We start from the raw sequence: 24,678 nt of genomic DNA, 5'->3' as shown, positions 1-24,678 counted from the left end.
ATGAAGTAACCAAACCTCCCATGCTGCAACAATTCCTATTTTTTCTAGTTTATAGTAATTTAAACTTAACTTTATTTAGCAATATGCTCCTCATCAGGACACATTGTTCAGTCATACAGGTAAATTAAGAGGAAAAGTCATTTTCCTTATTTGTTTTTAATTTCAAAAGGAAAATATCTGATGTCCCATTTTAAAATGGATTTGGACTGAATGAAAGGTACACAGATTTAAAATAAAGTGGTAAAGGTTTTAAACCTGGATTTTGACCCAGTCCCATCCACAAGAGAAGCCCAAATATTTATAAGCTACATATAGGTTCAAAGAAAAGAACAGAAAATAGATTAAAATCAATAAATACATATTGCAAATTCTTCTATAACTCTGTGCAACAATCTATATATGAAGTAGTGTATACTGAAACAAGTGCACAGTGTGGGAATCTTGCAGTGATGCAGCGTATAAAATCCTTTGGAAAACAAAACAAAAAAACAAAACTCTGCAGAGGTGTCCTACTGACGTGCGCAAGCAGGTTGGAAAGGGGTGGAAGAAAGTGTCAGGTGTGAACAATACAAAAAGAAGATGTGATGCAAAAGTGAGAGCTGGAAAAAATGTGACAGTGTGTGTTTGAATCTTACTGTCGCGATATGCAACGAGAACAACGTAATGTCCCGTTCACGCGAGGAAGTAGGTCTAGAAGTCTTTTGTTTATCTGACACAATAATGGCTGCTGACCAACGGTTCTGCTTTTCTCTCCGCGGTCCAGTTCATATTGGAGGATCGCCCATTGTTCAGTTGTCGCTCTGAAGTCGCCATTACCTCTGGTGAGAGAAAATATGGAAAGATATGCTAACAATGTGTTATTGTTGTCGTTTTTCGTCAGCTTTTACTTGGGTCTTGTCCTTCAGCCCAGGCTGCTTCCGCTATCTGGTGCAGTAAGACTCATCCAGAGGCTAGCAACTAATTTACACTGAAAATAACAATTCACCGATACCGACACTGTCACTGCCATATGTAATTATTTAAACCAGACTTCAGACATTTTTGGAAGGTGTAGTAGTCGTTCTTCAATTCGGGTTTAGTTAAAATACAACAAATTTGCTGTTTTATTAAAAACGTTAAAAGTCGCTCATCTGTTAACGTTATCGCTATACCCGACGCACAGTAATGGAAAACTTGTACGAACTGATTAGGAATAATTGTTCGCAGTCTGTTATTAGGTTAGTATTTATTGAATTTACAATGCTATCACGCAAATGTGAGAGCCATAATGCACATTATTTGTAAAATATCTTAAAATGACGATTTTTTGAATGGAGCTTGGCGAGCCCGGGGCTGTGGCCGCTATCATGTTCAAGGCAGGCAGAATTTGATTTCACTTTGTTATGCAGTTGTACTAGTTATATAGATTTGGTCACCGGCTAAATTATACAATAACAAGCAACAAAAAATAATGTTTTTAAAAACACTGTCATAAATTTACATACCTCTGGCAGAAATACTAGCCATTTTTAAAAGATATGATTTATGTCTTCTTCTTATGGAAAGTAGTTAGATAGTATCTTGCAGTTGTTATAATGATTTTAAAAAGGCAGAAACATCTCCTGCATGTTCAGCTATATTTTCCAAAAATGGCAAATATTTTTCAAATTGTGCTTAGGTATTTTAATTTATAAGCACACTTGTATTCATTATTTTTTTGTAAATAAATTTAATGTTACCCTCACAAGTCAGTTTGCAAGCTTTTATTTTGAAGTAAGCTTGTGGCCTGCTGCAGGAGCATTATGTAACGCAGCCGGCCTGCAATCATCCTCTACAATAATCATACAGGCTTCAACTGGTTATAACAGAGGATAAGCTCCCTTTGGGTCTTTGTGTCTCTTCCTCACTACATTTATATGCTTTTAGCATTTGTGGAAATGACCTAAAAAATCTATGTATAATGTAATGTTCCAACTGGTCCAAGTAGTGGTTAAGTGGAACTGTTAAAAGTTAGCAACATTTCCTAAAAAACGTATTGAAAAAGCACTGCATTTTCATTAAATGTGGGTAAAGAGATGCAGAACACATCCAGAAAGTATCAGTGAGAAATCTATATAGAGTGTTAGTGTTACAATGTTCTGCTTCCAGGTTAAACAGGTGAGATCATCTCACAGTTGTCCTTTGATCACTTCTATCTCTTTTAGTTGCTACCTGGACCTCACTGCTCACACCAAATGCATTGCCAGAGGCTTTTGCGTGTTTCAGACGGACCAATGTAACTGTTGCCACCACGCCACCTAGTCCACCCCACAGCAACACAGCAGGAAGGTAGGAACCTTTGTGTCAGTTACCTCTGTATGTCCATGTAATAATGCAGAAAGCTCACTGTGTTGCTTCTTTTCCAGGTCGTGTCCAGGTTGATCTTGTTCGTTGTCTTACTGAAACCATGTCTGGCTCAGGCGACTTACCAGGTAAGTAGTGCTTGTAGCTGAAGTCAGGATGTTTTGTTTTAAGGGTGCCTAAATTTCAATTGAGGGAAATATTAATGCTACAAAAATACAATGGTTTTTTACACAGTAGCGTGCCTTCAACATCATGGCAAGTGGGAAGGCCATTTCCTGTTTTCATATGACTGTGCTCAAAGCCTGGGCCATAAAGAAATGGCTTTCACAGTTTAGTGTAAAATAACTTGACTGAGCTGCACAGATCCCTGACCTTAACACTGTCTAACACCTTGACATGAATTAGACACACTGACTCAGGCTTTATCCCCCACACCCACCATTGTGTTGGACCTAACTGAGGCATCTCATTGCATGACAGCAAATTTTGTCAGGCCTTCCCAGAGAAGTGGAAACTGTTACAGCAGCGGATTAATGCCTGTGATGTGCCCGCACATTTTTTGACCACATTGGAGATACCTGGTAGCCAAGAAGTCAACTTGACACCTAATTGTTCTGTTTAAGTTGTTTTTGCTTAGCCTTTATATACGTTGTATGTATTATGTATGTTTTCTGTGGGTTGTTGTAAGTAGTTTTCTGGTTTTGACTGGCTTAAAGAGAGTGGAAGCAGGCAAACGGAAAATGCTGACTAACATGCTGCTTCACACATATTACATAGATTGTTTAGTCTCTTGCTCCAGACAAATCTGAGTGGACTGGTATCACACACAATCAGACTTTTATAGTATGAGTCATGTGTTGATTCACACTGAGTCAGACATTGTTTAACTAAATCTATTTATGTCTGTAACTACAGCCTGCCTGAAATGAACAAGAACAAACATCTCCCATTGTTATAAGAACGCTGCATGAAATTGCAGCTTCCAGCAATAGCAGTTACTTCACAACAGTAATTCAATATAAACTCACATGCATGTTTTCACTGCAGTTTTGCTTTCTAATCTAAACGTACCACTTCCACACTTATAACAGTTCTTTGGTTTGAATTTAGGTTTTTCCTTTTTTGGTCACATTCAGAATATTAAGTTCAAATAAAACACAAAGTAATGTTTATTAAATATTTTTTTTCTATATGCATACATGCATGAAAGTAGGATATGATTTTTAAATGGGCAACATATCAAAATAACCATGAGTTGAAAGGTATTCTGGGAGGTTTACCAGTAGGTCTGGTAGTTAATTTCTGTGCCAACTAGTGTGCATGAGTGAACAACCACAACTTGCAATGTAATGTGCTCTATCTCATGACAGTTACATAAAGTGCTATTGGAAGACAAATACATATATAAATTTACTACAGACACATGTTGTGGGAAAATTTCATTTTTGTTTATTGTCAATAGATCCCAATAAAAGACTAAAGCCAACAATGTGTCTGTCTCTGGACAGTTTCTGACTTTTCTATTTTTGCTTGTGACACTCAACAGTGATAATATGCTTCTAGTGAAGATGTATATCTTGAAAAAATGACTTAGTGATTGTCAAACTGTAATTTTTACTCATGTATTAATAATGCATGGCTTGGGTGCTAGGTTGCGAGGCAGATTAATCCACATTTTGTGCTTTACTGAATATAGTTTACAGTACGTCGGACTGCCTCAAAATTACGGAAAATGTCACGCATTGCAAAAGCATGGCTTAGTCATCAATGAAAGCTTTTGTTGAGTTGCTGTTGTTTTTGTCTGCAGCCATTGAGGGATCCGGTATAGGCGGGTTGAAGCTTCCCATCGGGATGACCCGACGAGCTTTCAGCTATGACGACAACCTGGAAGCTCCCATGTCTACACCCCCCCACGACATCAGCATCAACAACCTGTGGAGACGACCCGTCATACCGGAAAGGAAGTTCACGCGCCTGGCTGAGGTGAGGGCGCACACTGCTGCCTTCGTGTCCTCACCTGTTTTGTCATCAAGAGGACGAGTGTGATGCAGTGTCTAGAAGATGATGTTGATGTGTTTTTCTTCCCATCAGGAGGATGAGAGTGGTGCAGTGAGTCAATCTGCAGTATCAGACACTACCTCCTCTAGGTCATCAGGTGTAGTGAAAACTAAGGCTTCCTCCATCATCATGAATTCTCTCATCACCAGTAAGTTGTATCTAATGTTAACAATAATGCTCTCCATATTATATGATTTAAAAAAAAAAAGCTCAGAATTCAATGAAGTTATGAATATGTAAAATTAAAGAAGCAGGGATAAAATAATACATAGCAAAAATAAAATGTAAATAATTTAAATAATTTCACATTTTACCATAGGACAAAAACATCCATAGATGTCCTATTGTAAGTTTGTGTGAAGAAATTATATATTTACTTATTTTGGAATTTATTTCAAGAAATGTAAAAAGCTGAAAAATGCGTTATTGCTGCTGGTGTGGCTTAGCAAGATTCTGTGCATATTTTTATTCAGCATGAAAACTTGTCAGTATCTGCATCCATTGGAATCACTAAAACGCCAGATGCCCACACCCTTCTTAAACCTTTTAAAGTTAAATTCACTTTCACACAATTCAATTGCCTCTTTAAACAATTATGATATTGATTTTTCTCCCTCTATCTCTCAGAGCAGACTCAGGATAGTATGTACAAGTTTGAGCAGAGGGCAGGGCTTAGTGACACCGGCTACACGCCCCACAAAGGCCTCACCGCTGAGGAGACAAAATACCACCACCGCATTCCCGAATCCCTCCAGGTAAGATACAGACTTTGACACACAGACGACAGCACAACCTGCATGTACAATCCAGATGCAGGCAACTATTATTAGCATTGTTGGGTTTAGATACAAGTGAGATGATGAAATGTGATACAGGAAGTGTAGATTGGAGCGCCAGGTTTGTGTGTAAAGGCTTATGTCAGTCAAAACTCTGTGCAGCAGTCTCTAACAGTACGAGACTGAAGTTTGCAGCTTTGGAAAATTATCATGTTCTTATCTTTCAGCGCGACAGGCACCAGGTGGGCAGTACGCCATTCAATTTACAAAGTATCTACAAGGAACATGGCTTGCACATATTTGATTATCCAGCATAGCCCCTTTGTCACATGACATTGCATTGTGTCAAATTTGCATGAGGTTCAACTTTTTTATTTTTTTGGCTCAGCAGACCAGGTTACATTTACATTTGCAAGACATTTCTACATGTAGTTATCGCTTCTTTTATCAGCTGCCCTTCATAGAAACCTGGTTACTATCTTATAGTCTACATGGGCAATAAGTCAGTGTTCTCAGGGAACGGTTCAAGTTTCTGTAAACCCCTACCTTTATTATGGAAACCAAAAAACTGTATGATGTATCCTGTAGGCTGGAAGGCCACTGGTACCTTTTAACCCTTGTACGCTATAAGGATCTATTCATAAGGACATATTCTTATTTTACTTTAATTTCATTATTTCACAGCTCATACGTGTTATTTCAATTTGGAGTCAGCTATGACAGTTCCGTGAACATGTAATAAATGCAAATAGTGCATTTCAGTGGATGAAATACATATATGTAGCAGGCCTTTAATATACTTTTTTTAATTTCTAGTGGTTGGCTGCCAATCTGATATCATCACAAGTGCTGAGGCAGTGATGGTGGAAAACCACCTCCCCATACATGGAGCATGTAGGAAATAGCGTGTGCCTCTGAATGAAACCTATTTTATTGTTTCTATTTAGAAACTGCAGATCCAGAGCATGGAGGCCAGAGAAGAACGGCAGAACTCTTCCGCCCAGTCCACCCCATCCAACACACCACTCAGCTCCCCAAAACAGCGCAGGTACACAACCACATACAGAGTATTCAGTGTCCTGTGCTGTAGATCTGGTTTAGTCCACCGTGACCTAAATATGTGATAAACACTGGAAATCTATTACATGGTCAAGTTTACGCATTGTTTGTGTGTTTGTGTAGGAGCTGGCTTGGTAGTACAGGTTCAGAGGTGAGCATCAGCTCCTCCAACAGCAGTGTGGATATAGGAGGAGGAGACATAGCAGCAGGGGGATTGGGAGACACGGTTGAACGGTGGAGCATGTTTGGGCCTCGCCCCCTTGTCCAGAAGTCGACCTCCGACCTGGGATCAGACCCTACAGCAGCAGGTAAACAGTGTCGATTTACTGTCAAGGACTAACTCCTGACAGAAAGTGCGTCAACCTTGGTTTGTGTCGAGTAAACAAAGCACAGAAAAAGACCACTCTTCCTAACCAGCCACTCTGATCCTCCATTAGAAGTACGTAGATTTTATTTATTGGTTGTCAGCAAAAATCACATTTATTTTATTTTTTAACAAACCACAGGTAAGACATAGGAAAATCAAAAAATTAATTCCTGTGAACAAAGATTTCCTCCTGTTTTTACGAGCATAAACAGAATTTGATGAGAGGTGAATATTGTCCTATATAAACAGTTCATTCAGGATTTGGGTTAATGGGCAACTGACTGACCTTCAGACTAGCAGTAAACACTGACCAATATTTACAACTGACAGTCCAGCAAGTCTTTTCAATTATTGGCTTAGAGTGTTTCTCCATCCCAGTACATATAAAGGTCGCATCAGAGTTAAATAACTGACGACTGCTGAGGAGCAACATGCGGAATATCACATGTCGGATGATTCACTCTGTTTGGAAACTATCAAAATCTTTTTTTCCATGATGACTTTAGGTAGGTAATTTAAGAAAAGAGGTAGATGCTTGTGTGGATTTTATTTTGAGAATGAAAGAGTGACTTTTCTTAGCTTGCAGTAACGAAACAAGCAGTTTTTAACTTCCTATTGAACTTCTGTTACACTTAGGAATTGCTCATCTTTCACCTGGGAAAGAAGGTTTGCAAATTTTCCAATTGGAAAGATGTTGACATTTATAACAGAACCTGCTATAGTGAAGTGACAGACCAACTTCTGTTGTCGTTCTGTTCACTTGAAGCCAGACAACCTGTTTGGCAAATTGTTGATTATTAGCAGGAATGCCTTATTTCAAAACCTAAAACTAATTTGTATATATATATTTATATATATATATATATATATATATATATATATATGTCACTAAAGTTCACATCCAAATTTACAGGTTTTTTTGCCTTGTGTTCAGAGTATTGCCACAGCACTGTGAATATTGTCACTGTGTGAATTCATTTGAAATGGCCTCATTGTTTTACCCTATAAAAGAAGATGTTAAAGCGCCTTTCACTACACAATAATTTTAATCAATTAAATAAAAATTTCACATATGGGCATTGTTGAACAATAACAGGAAATTAAGACAAGGATGCATCAATAAACAGCCATTCAGAATACACTAAAATCAAATGAAATAAAAAAATATTTATTAGTGTGTGTGAATGTTACTGTGTGTGTATGTGTTACCTATGGACAAAAAAATTAGTCTAACATTAATAATTTCAGTTTAAATTTAACAGCACTTCTAAGAGATCTGTGAACCTTGGACTGATTAGAGTAGTGTTAGTTATCTTATGACGTCATTGTACCCTTAATGTGTCATTACTGTTTCTGCTTTTTGTAATCACAATACACTGGACAGAACACACAACCACGCACTCAAATTTCACTCCCATTCACCATGTTCCTGATTCATGGTCAAAAACATGGTGATAAAGCAGTGACTGTGTCACCCTGCACACCTGATGTTAAGATGTTAGAATATTAAGCTTTTGTCTACCACTATCCAGTAATCCATGAGTGAAATGGCATTTTATAGGTCTCCATTGGCCGCTTTGTTAAACCAGACACAAACAAAAATGTATTGGTAGTTATTTATGAAACATTTCCTGTTTTGATTTTTGAGATTTGGAAAGATGCTATTGTCTGTCTGTAAATAACTTGTAAACTGATTTAGTTTTGTAATTATTTTAGCCTTTTGTGATTTTTGTTTTTTTTTTTTTATGCTTATATGATGAATTATTTCTATTTCCAGCAGGCTTTGCACTGCAGGCATACCGCAGTGCTCAGAAGCCAACTCCCATGGAGGTAATGAAGTCCCAGGGCACGCGGCTGGCTGACAACCCTGCCACTCAGAAGCTGGCCCCTCCCAAAATGGAAATTCCCACAGTTGAGGGGCGACGGCAGGGAGCGCGACCACACAAGCTCAAGCCCAGAGACATGAACATCCTGACGCCCTCTGGCTTCTAAGATGACACGACACCTGTCAAAGGTCCCATGAAATGAAAACCTCTTCATGTTGCAAGCTTGTATCTCTGCACATACTGGTGTTAGTTTTAAAATGTGCATTTTGTTCATTTTTAGGTCCAAATCATTTATCCTTCAGTTGCTTTTAAATGTTAGCATTTGTTAAATATTAGAATGGCTGCCCTTATTGATAAATTAGTTTTATAACAACTTGGGTCAAACAGTTGACAACCTGTCTGTTGTACCAATGTCAGCATGTTCCCAGACCTTAAATTACTTTAAAGGGCAAAGCCCAAGTTGTATTAAACGGGAATTATACTTTTGCAGCAATAGTGACATTGATCACAGCAAGTGCCAGTTTGTAATAACATAGATCAGCCATTGTCCACTCTCTCCAGTGATGAAGCTCAAGTGTATCCTGCTTCCAAGCTATCTCTGCCCCAGTAAGTGGTGGTGAGCAGCTATTTATCACCTTTTATTTTATAGTCTTTTTTCATGTAAAAACTGTCAAAACTCAACCATACAACCTCAGAACCATTTAATGGGACCTTTAACAGCAGATCCATCATTCACACAACCACTGTACAACATCAACTGTACAACGACAACCATCTTTGCCACAGAAAAAATTAAAAAAACAATACACAACACCCCATCTACACTCTTTGGAGGCATTTCCTGCATGCATGGCTGTAAACTCCAATTCTAAAACAAAAAACTAACTGACTAAACTAATTAACTATCCAGCAGCAGCATTCTGGCCTCAACATTGACTGCAGCAACAAATGCAGCAGGAGTCAACCACTGAGATCAGATGATTATGGAGGGATACTCTTTTGTTTTGTTTCTTTGGCAAGTTGAAAGTGAATATGATGGTGATCCTGGTTTAAAACCATCCCCTGTAAATGCACTTTATCCCCACTAGCTCGATTAACCAACCAGACTCTCCCATGTCACACTGACCTTCAGGATGCAAACTAGTGCAATCAAATAACCTCTGGTTCAGTGCTCATAGTCTTTAGATTTAGGTTTGTCTTTTAAAGGGGAATTTCACTAAACAGGGTGGGAAGAATGAGTCCAACCCATTCATCAAATCAAACCAACAAAAACAGTCTTCTGAACTTGGGCAGGCTCTTGTTCACCGAAACATTCCACTTATTTGTTTTGCGTTAGACCCAAAAATATCTTAATGTATATATCAAGATTTTTTTTTTTTTTTATGTGCTCCTGTAGCAACAGATATTGTTTCTTCGGGATCAGAAAAAAGAAGTGCCCGGTCAGTATGAAGGATTCCTCTTTAAGATGGGTTTTGGTGCTCAGATTGTGTACATATTGACTTATGAGAGATGCTGTGCACATCCAGGTCACATCCTGCAGAAACCTTGTATCACTCAGAAAGAGAGACACAGCTTTGAACTGAGATTCCAGTTTGTGGTATCTGAATTTTCAGTTGTTTATTTTTGTTACAATAACAGGAAACTAGCAGGTTTTGAGTGGTTTGTCTCATATTTCTACAGTGGTATCCTGTTGCTAATAAACATCATTTTTGTACAAGGTTTCTGCAAGAAAGCTTTGTAAAGCCTATAGCAGGACTGCAATTCAACTGTTAAATGAAATGTATCTGAATGTGCACTTTAATTATCAAGTGGAAACTGTGTATTTGCTGGGAAAACAATTCATTTGAACTAGGAATGGATTAGTTTCTGTTTATATGGAGTAACAATTCAATGTCCATGCCATTTCCCACTTGTTGTGGTGTTAGTTGATGTTGTTCTCTGTAATCTGGACGCACAAAAACACACTCTGATCTTAGTATCTGTACATATGAAGTGAATACGACTGTTCTGCTCAGTTTATTCGTGTTATGTTTAAAGTGCGATGGTGTTCCCTTTAAATCTGTCCCTGACTGAAGCATGTTTGAATCTCCTTTGTGAGTGTGACTCTGTAGTATAGACTGACTGTATTACTGTACCTTTCTGTTTCATAGGTTTTGTAACTGATGATTAAGACATGTTTTCCTTGATTTCTACAGTCTCTGTATGTTTTTTCATTTGCCAGTACAGTTTGAAAATTTAAAATAAATGTTACATTCTCATCAAAAACACAAGTCAGTGTTGGCTTTTTTCTAGTATGAAAAAGGTGTTTTTGCAACAGATTCCACAGAGTTTGAGTTAACTTTATTGTCATAAATATTCTGTCACAGTGAATTCAGAAAGTAGTCAGACCCCTTCACTTCTTGAGTACATTGTGTATTTTAAATTGATAAAAATGCAGTTTTGCTCATCAATAACCTATAATGACAAAGTGAAGATGTGTTTTTAGAAAATTTGGCAAATTTAAAACCAAGTGAAATTTCTAATTTTCCTAAGCATTCAGACCTTTAATTCATAACTTTGTAAAAGCCTGATATGCAGTTCAAATTGTGCAACTTTATATACACAGGTGCGTGCATTTCCAAGGTATCGCCAATCAATACAATTGGCCACAGGTGAGCTCAAGTGAAGTTTTATAACACTCTTCTTTTCCTTTCGGCTGCTCCCTTCAGGAGTCGCCACAGCGAATCATCTGCCTCCATTTAACACTATGGAAGTTTTAAAACACATTGAGGTTAATTAAAGTAAACAGGATGCACCTGCCCACAGCTTGGAGCTCCACAGCAGAGGGTAGGAATACTTCTGTAAAGGAAAGATTTCATTTTTTTGATTTTTAAAAATTGTACAAAAAGGAGGCGGTTCACAAACTATCTGAAGCCACTGTATTTCACTCTCAAGAAAGCTTTAGTTCACAACACAGTAACAATGGTTCCCATCTTACATCGATTTATTATAACAGGCAATTAGGAATAAAGGACAAAATAATTGTATATGTTAAACAAACGTGTTTACGTGCAGCTGTTTCCACAATAGGAAGTGGCTCTGTCGGTCCTGTCCAACAGCCACATTTTGAGAATTTGGAGAACAAACAAAAGTGAAATTGGTCAGGTTGTATTTGTGTCCTTGTTGTGTCCTGAGTAAACCAGCAGACCTCAGTCGTTACCAGTTAAAGCTAATTTGTTATCTTATGTTAAACCAGCACTGCTGGATACATGCATGTTCACTTAGAGAAAATGAGAGTTTGCTATATTTTGAAATGAAATGACTTGTAAAGACTTGTAGACTTTGCAGGGTCTGCTACGACACTGGTGACATGTCAGGTTGAGAAATTTTGAACTAACTTGAAGGATTGTTCTTTGCATTAGATGGTAGACATTCAAAACCCTTTTCTTCTCTCACACCTATGGAAGACACTATTTAAGTTCTCTAAAACCTAGTGCAGACCAGATATGATTTGCTTGTTCCACGGTTTTAAATTTATCTTATGTGGACACAATCGATCAACTGCTAGTTGCACTTCTCTCCCGCTGCTGCATGTTTGTAGGCATATCTTATCTGAGATTGTGTAGGTTGAGAACCCTGGTTTTAATTTGATAAAAGGTTTGTGACATCTTGAAAAGTCTTTGTAGTATATACTAGGTTTAATTTACAGTACTCATCTGGATCTGGGTTGGTTTTTCAAAAAAAAGACCTGTGTTTATGTTGAACTATACATCACCTACAAAGTTTAGTGACAGGTTTGCATAAAGCAGAAAGACACATGTCCATCAGTGGTTCCAGGAAAGTAATCCAACATGAGAAAGTCCAGACACTGACTCCACTGGCAAAGGAGCCAACATTCAAATCTGCTGCTCAAATTCAAACTTTCTTGCCATCTTCTGGAAACAGTGAACCAACTCAGCCTGAGGCTAACTGGTTGAAATGATGCAACAGACTGATTTCTTTAGATTGTCTTCTGATAGCTATTCTATTTTCTGTTTTTCTTCAGGGTTTGATTTCTTCATTGTCTGGCCTCAGGTTCATCTTAGAGCATTTGGATCATCTTCATCCCATCCACTTTTGACATATTTTTCCACCCATCCTTTTCATCAAGCTCTGTTTAACATTCCTCCATCTTTACAGACTCCCTCCTCCTCTTCCTTTAGCTCCTCTTTTTCTGATCTCGCCATACATCTGGAAGAACAGCTCCATCTCTCTTTGCAGAGTGGTGTTTCGACGGTCGGCGTCAGCTTTGGCTCGTTCCATGTTACGGATCTTGATTTCTGCGACACTTTGGCTGCGCTTCTGTTGCTCCAGACTGACCCTCAATACTGCAACCTGCTGCTCAAGGACATCATTACAGCGCTCCAACCTGCAGCAAACACATATACCAAACAGCTATGGTCATACACTAGCTATATGTTTAGCACTGATTTTTTTTTATTTTTTTTATAACTGTTTTAGGTTTTTTCTCTCTCCCCATTAACATGCTGCCATATATGCTGCCCTATACTATATGTTATCTAATAAATCTGCAGTTACACCTGCATTATAATACTAAACTAAAAGGTCTGTGTGGAAGTATAGTATGTTTACAGCATAAGAGTCGTGATGAGGACAAGCCGATGCTATCTTCCTTCTTGTGCTGGTGTCTCACCTCTGTATTCTGGCTTGGTAGTCAGATTTCTGCCTGGACATCTGCTGTCGCAGTTCGGCCACAAGTGACTGAGGGTCCCTGGGTCGTGACTGAGGCTGAGCCTGGTCTGGAGAACCAGGGGGAAGAAAGACTTCTGAGCTGCCCGTACTGAGAGGACTGTCACTGAGTACAGAGCACGAGGCTGGAGAGTTGGGGTGGTGAACGTCATCATCGTCTGCATTGTCATTTCCATCATCATCATCGTCATAGTTCTTGTCTTCGGGATCCTCATCAGTGTTTTCCTCTCCTGCTTCCTGACTTGTTGGTCCCTTTGGTGACATGTCAAGACTACCAGCTTCCCCAGATTCACTGTCGTCCAATGGCAGAACCTCACAGGACGACCAGGAAAAGGAGTTCCTTTTCTGTCCTGCTTCCTCTAGCTCTGCCTCTTCTTCACAGTTTTCAATATGCTCTCCTAGACTGTTGGTCTCAAAATGTTCACCAGTTACACTGTCTATCCTCTGATGTAAAGACACTCTGTCTAGATTGTCATAGGCAGAAGGCGTGCTGTCTTCCTGAGCGTCACTGCTGCCCCCACTGACTGCACCTTCTTTCTCTGCACTCCCAGAGCTCCAGAAACCTGCAACAGCCTCGTCAGGGCCTGGCCAGGCCTTTGTCCAGCCCAGGAGCATCAGTCTGGGTTTGGAGTTGTCTGGCAGTGGGTGGAGGCTAGTTGTAGAGGCTTGAACATTTACAGAAGATGGTCCTTGGCCAGCTTGGTGCTGGCAATAATCTATGTTGTGTTGATCAGAGTGGTGTTGAAGGGGCTGACTGGAGGAGGGCAGGGGGTAGAAGCAGTTCTCTGGGTGGGAGGAGGTGTAGCGATGGCCAAGAAGTCTCTTTTGGCCAGTGGACACGTCTGATTTGGCAGCAGCAGAGTAGTTACAGCTACAGGAGGCAAGGAAAGAGACGTTATATTTTTAAGATAATCTCCTTGGGCAGTCATGGCCTAATGGATAGAGAGTTGGATTTGTAACCTGAAAGTTGTGGGTTTGAGTCTCAGGACTGGTAGAAATACATTCAATATCACAACTGAGGTGAGACCCTTGAGCAAGGCACTAAACCCCCAAATGCTCCCTGGGTGCTGCAGCAATGGCTGCCCACTGTGCACTTTAGGTGGGTAATGCAATTTCCCCATTGTGGGACTAATAAGGGTAAATAACTTAATTTACTCAGGTTTTTACGTCATGCAAACACCAGACCACATGTGGTAAAAGGTTTAATGGTGTTAGGTGGTATTAGACAGATGTCACAGGGATGAACATAAGAAAAGGTTGCTGGTTAGGCAGGTCTGGGACAGACTGGGGAGTCATCCCACTTCACGCCACTGACAGCATCTGGATTTGTGTAAATGAGTGATGTTTGCCCACGACTGGATGAAAGAAAGAGGACAGACTGGATTAAAGGACAAATTAGAGTTACAGATTGATTTGCCCCTTTATCAGGTATCAGTTTGTGATTGGATGCTTCACATTAACGATCAGGACATCTCAGATCTCTTAAGATGACTTCTTCAAGTCATCTCTCCTTGCGGTTTCTTCTTGCATCTCTTCCTTGTGGGTATGTGGGTGAGAGTCAGATGGATGGAAAAGATGCAAATGAAGGAAACATGGAGACACATATTGGAATTGGGATTCACCCAGTGTGAATGGTGTTGTCTTGTTTCCTCTGTGTGAATGATGCCAGCACTATGCTGCTGTGACATTTTATTGACAGTGAGGTGTTGCTGGAGCAGGAGTGTTGTACCTGGGGTTCTGTGCGTCTGTGACCATCTGTCCAGGGTCTCTGGAGCCCTCTGCAATGAGAGGCAGAGACAACTGGCGAAGGCAGGGCAATGGGTGGAGATGAGGCTGCCTCAGAGCACTTGGTGAAGCATGAGAGCCTGCAGGGGCACGGGTGGACATGGGTGGGGGGACTTTGGCAAACAGAGATTCATGCTCTCTGATCAGCTCCAACATCAGCACATGGACCAAAGCGGCACCTAGAACATGGATCGAAGGATTAAGATATTATTCAAAGAACACGTAAAGGTTTTTCCTGCACCAGAAAAACATTTGCACAGAGATCTGAGCCTTAAATGGGTTTCTGAGGGTAGGTTTTGGTGGAACTAGAATATATAGACTTGATCAGAGTAAGAAAGCCAGGGTGGAGCTGAGGTAGGCGGGTAAAGTGGCAAACACCATGACAAATGTGGTACACGGAGGAGCTAACACCCTTTGAACTACTGTCTGTAGATGTGAAAGTTGTCTTTAAAACATTTGCAGACTGCATGAAGTGTAGAGGCTACAGGCATCTTGGATTCACTGATTAAAATTGACTGTAATGACGACGCAGTTTTACTGTGGAAAACAACTGACAAGAAATAAATAAATAAATAAAAAGCCTCTGTATGGAGATATTTTTATATGACAGCAAAAGCTTCCTAAATATTCTGCTGGTGTATTGTTGCATAGAAGAACCAGCTGCAAAATCTGTTTTTAAATGAGTCCCAGATGCAATATCAGTGTTTTTAACAATACACAATTCTGAAACAATGATTGTTTACCTCCCATGATGCTTTGCGGGTCTTCAGCTTTGGCTCGGAGAATGTTAGGTCCAAACACAGTGGCCAAGTTCTGGTCACTCATCTTGTTACTGCCAGAGTAACTCTGGACCTCATTTAGAAACCTGGACGGACGCACACATACACACTTAAGTCTTTTTTGATAATTACTATTATTACTTCTTAACGCTGAAAAGCCTCATTGAGTTCACTACAGCTGAAGATTAGAAATCCTATTTCTGAGATGAATTCTGCAGCACATAAAGTGATGCTGGGTTATTATATGGTGTCGGATGCAGCTTTAAACACCATCTGTCAGGATGGTGTTTAAAATACCCCATTTCTGATTTCCTATACCTTTTTGCTATTCATTTGGATGGTGAAGTTACTTAACATACTGTGTGCATTCCCATAAGCAAATGGTACCAACTCTGTTCCATCTACAGGAACATTTATTCAGTTAAACCACAAACAATGTAAAGTTTTTTTTTTGTTTGTTTGTTAACCATTCAAAACAGTCTAAATACGGAGGTATCTTACTGGCAGATAAAGTTGAGTAGGTTGAAGTTTGCAAATGGCAGCTCATGAAGAAGATTCCTCAACTCCCTTAAGCCCTAAAGGGAGAATGATGGGAGAAAAAATAGGAGGATGGGAGTCAGGAAGGAGATAAGAAAATTAAAACAGCAAAGATGCAAGGTAAGAAAGAAGGAGGAATATGTTTTTCTGTCAGTATTGGTGCCAACATGTTAAATGTTAAGAGTTTAAAGTTAAGATATATTGGAATTTAAAAAGTTTTGTCATGATAATGTAGCTACTCTACTGTCTGCCCACTAGAAATTTCCTCGTGTGTACACATGGGTATACAGTGGGTACAGAAAGTATTCAGACCCCTTTAAATTTTTCACTCCTTGTGTCATTGCAGCCATTTGCCAAAATCAAAAAAGTTGATTTTATTTTTCATTAATGTACACTCAGCACCCCATCTTGACAGAAAAAAACAGAAATGTAGAAATTTTTGCAAATTTATTAAAAAAGAAAAACTGAAATATCACATGGTCATAAGTATTCAGACCCTGTGCTTAGTATTGAGTAGAAGCACCCTTTTGAGCTAGTACAGCCATGAGTCTTCTTGGGAATGATGCAACAAGTGTCTCACACCTGGATTTGGGTATCCTCTGCCATTCTTCCTTGCAGATCCTCTCCAGTTCTGTCAGGTTGGATGGTGAAAGTTGGTGGACAGCCATTTTCAGGTCTCTCCAGAGATGCTCAATTGGGTTTAGGTCAGGGCTCTGGCTGGGCCAGTCAAGAACGGTCACAGAGTTGTTCCGAAGCCACTCCTTTGTTATTTTAGCTGTGTGCTTAGGGTCATTGTCCTGTTGAAAGGTGAACCTTCGGCCCAGTCTGAGGTCCTGAGCACTCTGGAAGAGGTTTTCTTCCAGGATATCTCTGTACTTGGCCGCATTCATCTTTCCTTCAATTGCAACCAGTCGTCCTGTCCCTGCAGCTGAAAAACACCCCCACAACATGATGCTCCCACCACCATGTTTCACTGTAGGGATTGTATTGGGCAGGTGATGAGCAGTGCCTGGTTTTCTCCACACATACCGCTTAGAATTAACGCCAAAAAGTTCAATCTTGGTCTCATCAGACCAGAGAATCTTATTTCTCATAGTCTGGGAGTCCTTCATGTGTTTTTTGGAAAACTCTATGCAGGCTTTCATGTGTCTTGCACTGAGGAGAGGCTTCCGTAGGGCCACTCTGCCATAAAGCCCCGACTGGTGGAGGGCTGCAGTGATAGTTGACTCTGTGGAACTTTCTCCCATCTCCCTACTGCATCTCTGGAGCTCAGCCACAGTGATCTTTGGGTTCTTCTTTACCTCTCACCAAGGCTCTTCTCCCACGATTGCTCAGTTTGGCTGGACGGCCAGGTCTAGGAAGAGTTCTGGTCGTCCCAAACTTTTTCCATTTGAGGATTATGGAGGCCACTGAGCTCTTAGGAACCTTGAGTGCTGCAGAAATTCTTTTGTAACCTTGGCCAGATCTGTGCCTTGCCACAATTCTGTCTCTGAGCTCCTTGGGCAGTTTTCCTTCGACCTCGTGATTCTCATTTGCTCTGACATGCACTGTGAGCTGTAAGGTCTTATATAGACAGGTGTGTGCCTTTCCTAATCAAGTCCAATCAGTTTAATTAAACACAGCTGGACTCCAATGAAGGAGCAGAACCATCTCAAGGAGGATCAGAAGAAATGGACAGCATGTGAGTTAAATATGAGTGTCACTGCAAAGGGTCTGAATACTTATGACCATGTGATATTTCAGTTTTTCTTTTTTAATAAATTTGCAAAAATTTCTACATTTCTGTTTTTTTCTGTCAAGATGGGGTGCTGAGTGTACATTAATGAGAAATAAAATGAACTTTTTTGATTTTGGCAAATGGCTGCAATGACACAAAGAGTGAAAAATTTAAAGGGGTCTGAATACTTTCCATACCCACTGTATGTGGTGACAGATGCATGCTGTTGCACTGATCAACATGTAACATGGCGACTAATGTAGTAAGGAACCAGTCAAAGGTGTCTGAAAGTAATACAGAAATAAAAGTAACTGTGTATACCTATAGAGAAACTTCATGCCAGGCTGGACAGAATGTTTTACTGCCACATGTTGCTGAAAGGGCCTTGTGCATCACTGCAGCAAGGTGAGACGTGAAACCACTAGAGGTCAGCACACACTTTGAGGATGTGTCTTTAACTAATCTGTTTGACATCTCGGTGTAGAGAGCTGCAGTTACCAATGTGCGGTCAATCTTCAGCTTCTGTCCACACAGCAGGAAGTCCTGGTAGCAACAGTAAGGAACCAGAGGCTCCGGCAACTGTCTGAGGTAGAGCTTCAGCAGTGATGCCACTGTGTGGACATCTGTGCTACTGCCGGGAAAACACACAGCGGCCTGTGTTGAACACATGATCAGAAAAAAAGTACAAGTAAAAAAATAGAGAGATTGTACCTGTCGAAGGATGGTCTCTCTCCTGCATCAAAAGCTTCCTGCAGCTCTCTGACAAGGCTGGCCTGACCTGGCTGGCGAAACAAGCCCACTTCATGCAAGCCATGCTCCCGAATGAAAGTGACACACTGCTCCACCACCAGAGGAACCAAACGCATGCCATAACGTCTCTCATACAGCACCGTCTCCTCCAGACGCTGACCAAAGACCCCTGCAAAGGAAGAACATTTTATTGTCCACCAGAATCAAAACTGCTGGTCTTGTCAGGTAAGGCCTTTGAAAACCTTTGACTATAAAAAGATCCCACAAATGGGTCAAACATGTATCTCTACTGCTGTCTGTGTAATATTTATAGTTATCAGAAAATCTGATTGTGGTAATGATATAGTTGTTTTTTTTTTGTTTGTTTTTTTTGTCACTAGAGGGCACAAGAACTCCAAAACAAGCAGAAAGACACAGGACTAACATCAGCTGTTCTTACACAGCAGGCACAGAATAACATTAAAACACTTTTAGGGAAAACCCAGAAAAGGTGTGTATTTTATATGTGTGTACCTGTAAAAGGGATCCACATTCCCTTGTTTAGGCTCTTCAGCCATTCGTCACCCTGACCTGCACTGTTAGAAAGGAAGAAATACGAGCCTGGGCTGGCCAACACGTCTCTGTTACCTGCACACACACAAACATGCCTGGTTTTAGGAGGATTATCCAAGGTCAAGTGTTATTGTGTGCTACTGTAGTAGCTGTAGTATACTTCAAATGGATTTCAGACAGTCTGATTACACCTATTGTAATTGTACAGTCTTTAATTTTTACAGACTTTAAGTAGTTTTTCACATTGACGTTAAAAGACCACTCCACAAATTTCTCACTAGTATTGCACTGTATCATTTTTATTCAATAGCAAATACTTTTCCCACAATGCAATTCAATCACAACTGAGGTTCAGATCTGTCATGTGTATTAGTTTGTGATAATAATCTATAAACATATATACATGCAGTAATGCATATACATATAGACACACAAGTTCAAGTGCCAGTTTTTTGGGTTATAGTTCACATGTTTACTAGAAAATATAAATTGATGTTTTAGTAATTGCTGTATTTTTATTTTGAGGTCTGTGTCATATATATTATTACAAACCTCCCACTGTGACTAAATGACATAGGAACATTATGTACTATTATAATCAGTGTTTGGAAAGCAAATCAAAACTGCAAGTACCCGTTCTTCAGTTGAGGTACTTGTATATTGCTTGAGTATGTCTATTTTGTCATTTTTAATACTGCAGTTAACACTACATTTGATGCTGTTCTTTAAGCTCCATTTGTCTTTCACTATACTTTTCGGTATACTTCAAAGAATTTTTTGGCTTTTTGCAAAAAAGTAATCAGGACTGTTTTGACTTCATCATTTACACCAGAGTATAAGAGCCATTTATTCAAGCAACAAATGAAATAGTTTTCTCTGATCACAGATGTAAACTGGTCCAACATTTCACCACAAAAAAAAAACAGACAAATGACAGAATACATACTGCTCCCCCACTGATACATCAGAATTAAATAACGTAAAATAAATGTTTACATTTTACAGCAGAACACATACTTTGACTTTAACACTATACTGTACTTTACTTTTACTTGTAATTTTTCATTTTTATATTCTGGTATTGGCACTTGTACTTTGTCCTCCACCCCATCTCTCTATCTTCACCTCCTTATGGTGCGCAGACTCATTAGCACTTTTTCCTCTCTATGTCCCATCATGCTCCACTGTCTGTCCTCGTCAAAGTCACATCCAACGCACACAGACAAATGTATAAAGCACACACATACACATACACATACAGCATCCGCTCAGATAGAAGACTAAAGACCCTGAGTCAGCATTTAACAGAGGCCACTCGGCAACACAAGCTATTAATATCAAATATAATCTTTACATATACTATATTCATGGTGTGTGTGTGTGTGTGTGTGTGCGTGTGTGTGTGTGTGTGTGTGTGTCTCACCTTTGTGGCCTGCACTGTCATGTTTCCAGGACTTGAAGCAGCTGAGTCCCATGCTGCAGTGCTCCTGCTCCAGTTGCTTTGTTCACAGTTTATTGTAAATTATAAACAATAATGTGAAAAATTTTTTGCAAAGGTGTGAATATTTAGAAGGTGAGACAGCAGTGACACACAAAAATTGCATTATCTGTTGTTTTTTTCTTTTACTTTCTTTTCAAATCCCTATCACCATCCACAGCATTAGTTTTAACTAACAGGACTTAGAACATGGGTTAGGGTTCTTGGATTTTAACATCCTGCTAGATGTATGATCATTCCTGGATTTATATGATATAAATTTAGGTGACTATAGGATTTTTTGGTGGAAGAAATCTTCTGAGAGGTCCTTAGGGGTAATATGACCTTACATTTGAGGTAAATATTGTCTTTAAACAGTTTAAAACAGGTGTTCTGGTGGTTATAGTGATGTAATAAGTGATTCCAAGAAGTGGCCTTGATTGTAGAGGGTGAAGATCTTTACAAAATTAGAAAGGCTCAGATGGGTACTTAAACCTCAAGCTCGCATAGTTTGAGGTGAACACTTTCCCTCAAAATACATTCCTGGTGGACAATTTAACAATTCATTCTACAATGTGTAGATTTAACCATGCTTCAAGTTGGTCTAGGTCGATATAGAGTCTTAATTTCCTATCATCAAAAAGAGGCTCCTCCTTGACAGATGTCTTAAAGAGAGATTTTTTTTTTTTTGTGGATGATGTGAAGGATTTTAACCTGATCTTTGGATACGAGAGCCCACTTTCAATGGTTCCTAATGAGACGTCCCTGGGTCACGTAAAGTCTTCCAAAGAAGTCCCGCATGTAAATACACTGCAAAAAGAAGTTCCTGTTTGATAATATAAACCTTGAGGTGAGATGCTTCATGGATTAACCTTTAGGAGCTGTTCCTGTTCAATATTATAGAGATCTCAGGCGATTCATTTCATTGGCAAAGCCATCATTTTGCAGCGCAGGGTATTTCCAGTCTCAGAAAGGATTGCAAATAATTTAGTCTGTGTTCACTTATATCCACAACCCCCAGACACTGTCTTCATTTGTTCTGTTGATGCTTTAACGAGGACAGATTTTGTTCACATGCATGAACTTAAAATTGGCTCCAGTTGGCTAAAGACCCAAGAGTGACATGTCTGACTTCGCTTCCTCTTTGATGTATTTCTTGGATCAGCATTATTCCACCTGTCTCTTCAATTATATTTCTTTTTTTATATACCCTACTTCTTCTTAGCCGCAGGCAAAAAGTAAAACCATCCTGTAAGGGGTATTTTACTCATTTTTTTTTTTCATTTTTTTCTTCCACCGGCCAGCAAATCAAACCGTTCCATTGTCCATAAGGAAAGTGACGATTTCAATTTTTCCTCCTGCATCCTTTCTCCCTCCTTGTGTCCCTCTCTATGTCCTTTGCTTCATTAGCTCTTTAACTGGACATCCTACTCGATTTCCAGAACACAGTCTATACAATATGTCCATGTCTTTGCCATCCTTGTCCCGCTTCTTCCTTTCTTCCTTCACCACATCCCTTTTCCTTTCTGTCTCTCCCGTTGTCCCTCTTTGTCCCCGTCTAGATCCTCCTTCTCTCTCATTCCCTCTATCCTCACCATCTCTCTCTCTCTCTCGCTCTTTCCATTTCCCAGCAATGTGTGTGCCCCTTTCTTGCCCCCCTCCCCATTTACCTCATCAATAACCATGCTGTATGTGTGTGCGTGAAGGCTGTGCATTAGGAAAATTGGTTCTCTGCGACGCACCGCTGTTTTACCAAAGTAATCACAGCTGATGGTGAGAGAGAGAGAGAGAGAGATGATCTGGCTCAAATTCTGCTGCTGCTGAAGTATGGTCTGCTGCAGAACACACACATACACACTCACACACATACACATACAGTGTTACCATGATTCAAGTGGACATAAAAGTGAGAGAGGCTGGTTGGCCCAGTCAACTTTTGAACTCAATTAAAGTATGAGTAGCCTCTCTCTCTCCTAATACAGTCCAATTCAATAAGCCCCATTGGCCTTAAGTACAATACAGTATACAGTATATTACCTAAGCTTTGTTCAAAATCAATACAAACAATCAAATATTATCAGTTGACCTGCCTACAGTGTAAAACATCACCACACATATACTATATCACCAATGAACGTGTTGTCCCAAAACCATGGTAACAGTCTCCACTCTTTTTTCCAGTCAAATTTGTAACATCCATCCATCCATTATCTATACCCGCTTATTCCTATTTAGGGTCACAGGGATCTTTGGGTGAAAGGCAGGCGTACACCCTGGACAGGTCCAAATTAGTAACATGATTTTCAAAAAGCATTTGTAAGATCCAACTCTGGTGTTGGGCAATAAGGCCTGGTTTGTACTCGTCAGTCTAGTAGAAATCAATGTAAACAAGAGGCAAGGTACAATGTTGGTCTTTGGTGTCACAATCAAACACTTTAACTCAATCAACCTTGACTTCATCCCACAGAGGTTTGGCAAGTCTTAAAATATTTGCACAATATGCAGAAGTCTTAAGTCTCTTAAAAAAGAGGTAATTTTAAGTGCAATAGACTCAGAACCCAACGATAGTAATGCTGCCCTGTAGAGTTGTCTGTTTGTGTGTCTGATTGACTGAATTCTAATCACAGCTGAGAGCTTTCACATCTGTTTCGTCAATACAACTGGCACTGGATGGCATGCTCTTTATTGCAAAGTGGTGTGTGTGTTTGTGTGTGTATGTGTGTGTGGGTGTGTGCGTTACGCCGAATGAAATTTGTCACCTTCTCTTTGCTTCACTTTGACTGCATGTCTGTAATAAATCACGTGCATGAAAATATTGCTAACCAGGAGCAGTCAGCCTCTCTTAGTCAGGAAAAATTGACCTCACCACTTCCAACATGACACAATACAAAGTCCAACAGCAGCACCCCCCCGTGGTCACACACAACAAGTGTGCATCACAGAGATACAAAGGGATTAGTCACATTAGTATAGACTGATTCACTTGTATAGCCAATAATACTGTACATGGTAATACAGGTGAAATAAAGTTTAAAAATAAGAAAAAAATTTTTAAATGTGCCAGATTCATTGCACTGAAGCATTAACTGTGAATACAGCAATAGTTTATACAGTGCTTCAAATAATGGCGCTAAGCTAAGCTGAAGCCTACAGTGGCACTAGGAGCTCTGAGATGCTTTGAACGCCATAGGAGACTAAAGAACGTCAGCATACTAACATGCTCACAATGACGCAGTAAACATGGATGTCTAAGTTTAACATCTTAATTTAGCATGATGGTTTACCCCGATAACACTTGTAGTAAATGTCAAGTACAGAGGAGGCTGAAAAATCATAATTTTTCATTTGAATGTATGAAGCTAATTTCACGACATTATTATCACTGGGGGCAAAAAACATATTTGGTGCAATTGTGTGACATATTCCTCCACTGCAATTAACATAAGTGAAGTTTAATCCTCTCCGTTGGTCTAAAGTCTAAAGTCTCGTTAAAGCATCAAAAGGATAAAAAATGCCTCTCATGCTGACATCTCAACACACACAGCTACTGCTCAGAATAGAATAAAGAGTAAATTTTTCCTGACCAAATATAGAAATGACATTCACAGAAGCTAACAATATACAACAGTGATGTGTGTAGACCTACAGTTGTGGGCAATGATCTTGTGTCAGTGTGTTTACATGGAACTAGTAGTTGTGTATAAAAGGCAGATTATAGTTAGTGTCCTGTGTCCCATTCATAGAGTACATCATAGAATATCCTGCATCATCGTACATGACCGGTTCTAGTTCAGACACAGTACACTATGTTTTCTCCTGTGTGATGAAAGAAGAGCCCTCGCTGGGTCACGCAATGGGTCAAGGCTGGAGCAGTTCTTCGTGTCCCTTCTCACTGCAGCTGGCTGAGACGTACGTAGGAATGTCCACGTCTTGGTTTTCTGTGGG

At 39.8% G+C, this 24,678-nt stretch overlaps 2 protein-coding genes across 3 annotated transcripts; one reads left to right on the top strand and one right to left on the bottom strand.

Moving 5' to 3' along the window:
- Nucleotides 1–671: 671 nt before the first annotated feature.
- LOC113143415 (putative monooxygenase p33MONOX) lies at nucleotides 672–10,637 on the top strand. Of its 2 annotated transcripts, none has more exons than XM_026329022.2 (9): nucleotides 672–821; nucleotides 2,184–2,307; nucleotides 2,385–2,450; nucleotides 4,130–4,305; nucleotides 4,414–4,528; nucleotides 5,008–5,135; nucleotides 6,104–6,204; nucleotides 6,339–6,523; nucleotides 8,363–10,637. In XM_026329022.2, exons 3-9 carry the CDS (start codon nucleotides 2,426–2,428, stop codon nucleotides 8,572–8,574), a joined length of 942 nt encoding a protein of 313 aa, XP_026184807.1. In that variant the 5' UTR covers nucleotides 672–821; nucleotides 2,184–2,307; nucleotides 2,385–2,425; the 3' UTR covers nucleotides 8,575–10,637. The 2 variants fall into 2 exon arrangements, with proteins under 2 accessions (XP_026184807.1, XP_026184806.1); XM_026329021.2 differs by having other exon boundaries at nucleotides 8,360–10,637.
- Nucleotides 10,638–12,560: 1,923 nt separating this feature from the next.
- LOC113143457 (rho GTPase-activating protein 22-like) lies at nucleotides 12,561–20,743 on the bottom strand. The gene is made up of 9 exons (XM_026329086.1): nucleotides 20,680–20,743; nucleotides 19,218–19,331; nucleotides 18,666–18,873; nucleotides 18,453–18,585; nucleotides 16,202–16,275; nucleotides 15,665–15,786; nucleotides 14,866–15,100; nucleotides 13,081–14,007; nucleotides 12,561–12,795 (listed from the first exon to the last, which is right to left on the bottom strand). Exons 1-9 carry the CDS (start codon nucleotides 20,729–20,731, stop codon nucleotides 12,561–12,563), a joined length of 2,100 nt encoding a protein of 699 aa, XP_026184871.1. The 5' UTR covers nucleotides 20,732–20,743.
- Nucleotides 20,744–24,678: the final 3,935 nt, after the last annotated feature.

The sequence above is a fragment of the Mastacembelus armatus genome, chromosome 14 (assembly GCF_900324485.2).
Source record: "Mastacembelus armatus chromosome 14, fMasArm1.2, whole genome shotgun sequence".
Lineage (NCBI taxonomy): Eukaryota > Metazoa > Chordata > Actinopteri > Synbranchiformes > Mastacembelidae > Mastacembelus > Mastacembelus armatus.
This window is presented reverse-complemented; position numbering and strand designations above follow the sequence as displayed.

Coding starts and splice junctions, on each gene's coding strand:
- LOC113143457 (XM_026329086.1), bottom strand. CDS start 20,731: ATGGGACTCAGCTGCTTCAAGTCCTGGAAACATGACAGTGCAGGCCAC. Junction 15,787..16,201: donor CTACTCAACTTTATCTGCCA/GTAAGATACCTC, acceptor GCGTCCGTCCAG/GTTTCTAAATGAGGTCCAGA. Junction 12,796..13,080: donor TACCAAGCCAGAATACAGAG/GTGAGACACCAG, acceptor TGTTTGCTGCAG/GTTGGAGCGCTGTAATGATG.
- LOC113143415 (XM_026329021.2), top strand. CDS start 2,426: ATGTCTGGCTCAGGCGACTTACCAG. Junction 5,136..6,103: donor GCATTCCCGAATCCCTCCAG/GTAAGATACAGA, acceptor GTTTCTATTTAG/AAACTGCAGATCCAGAGCAT. Junction 6,524..8,359: donor ATCAGACCCTACAGCAGCAG/GTAAACAGTGTC, acceptor TTCTATTTCCAG/CAGGCTTTGCACTGCAGGCA.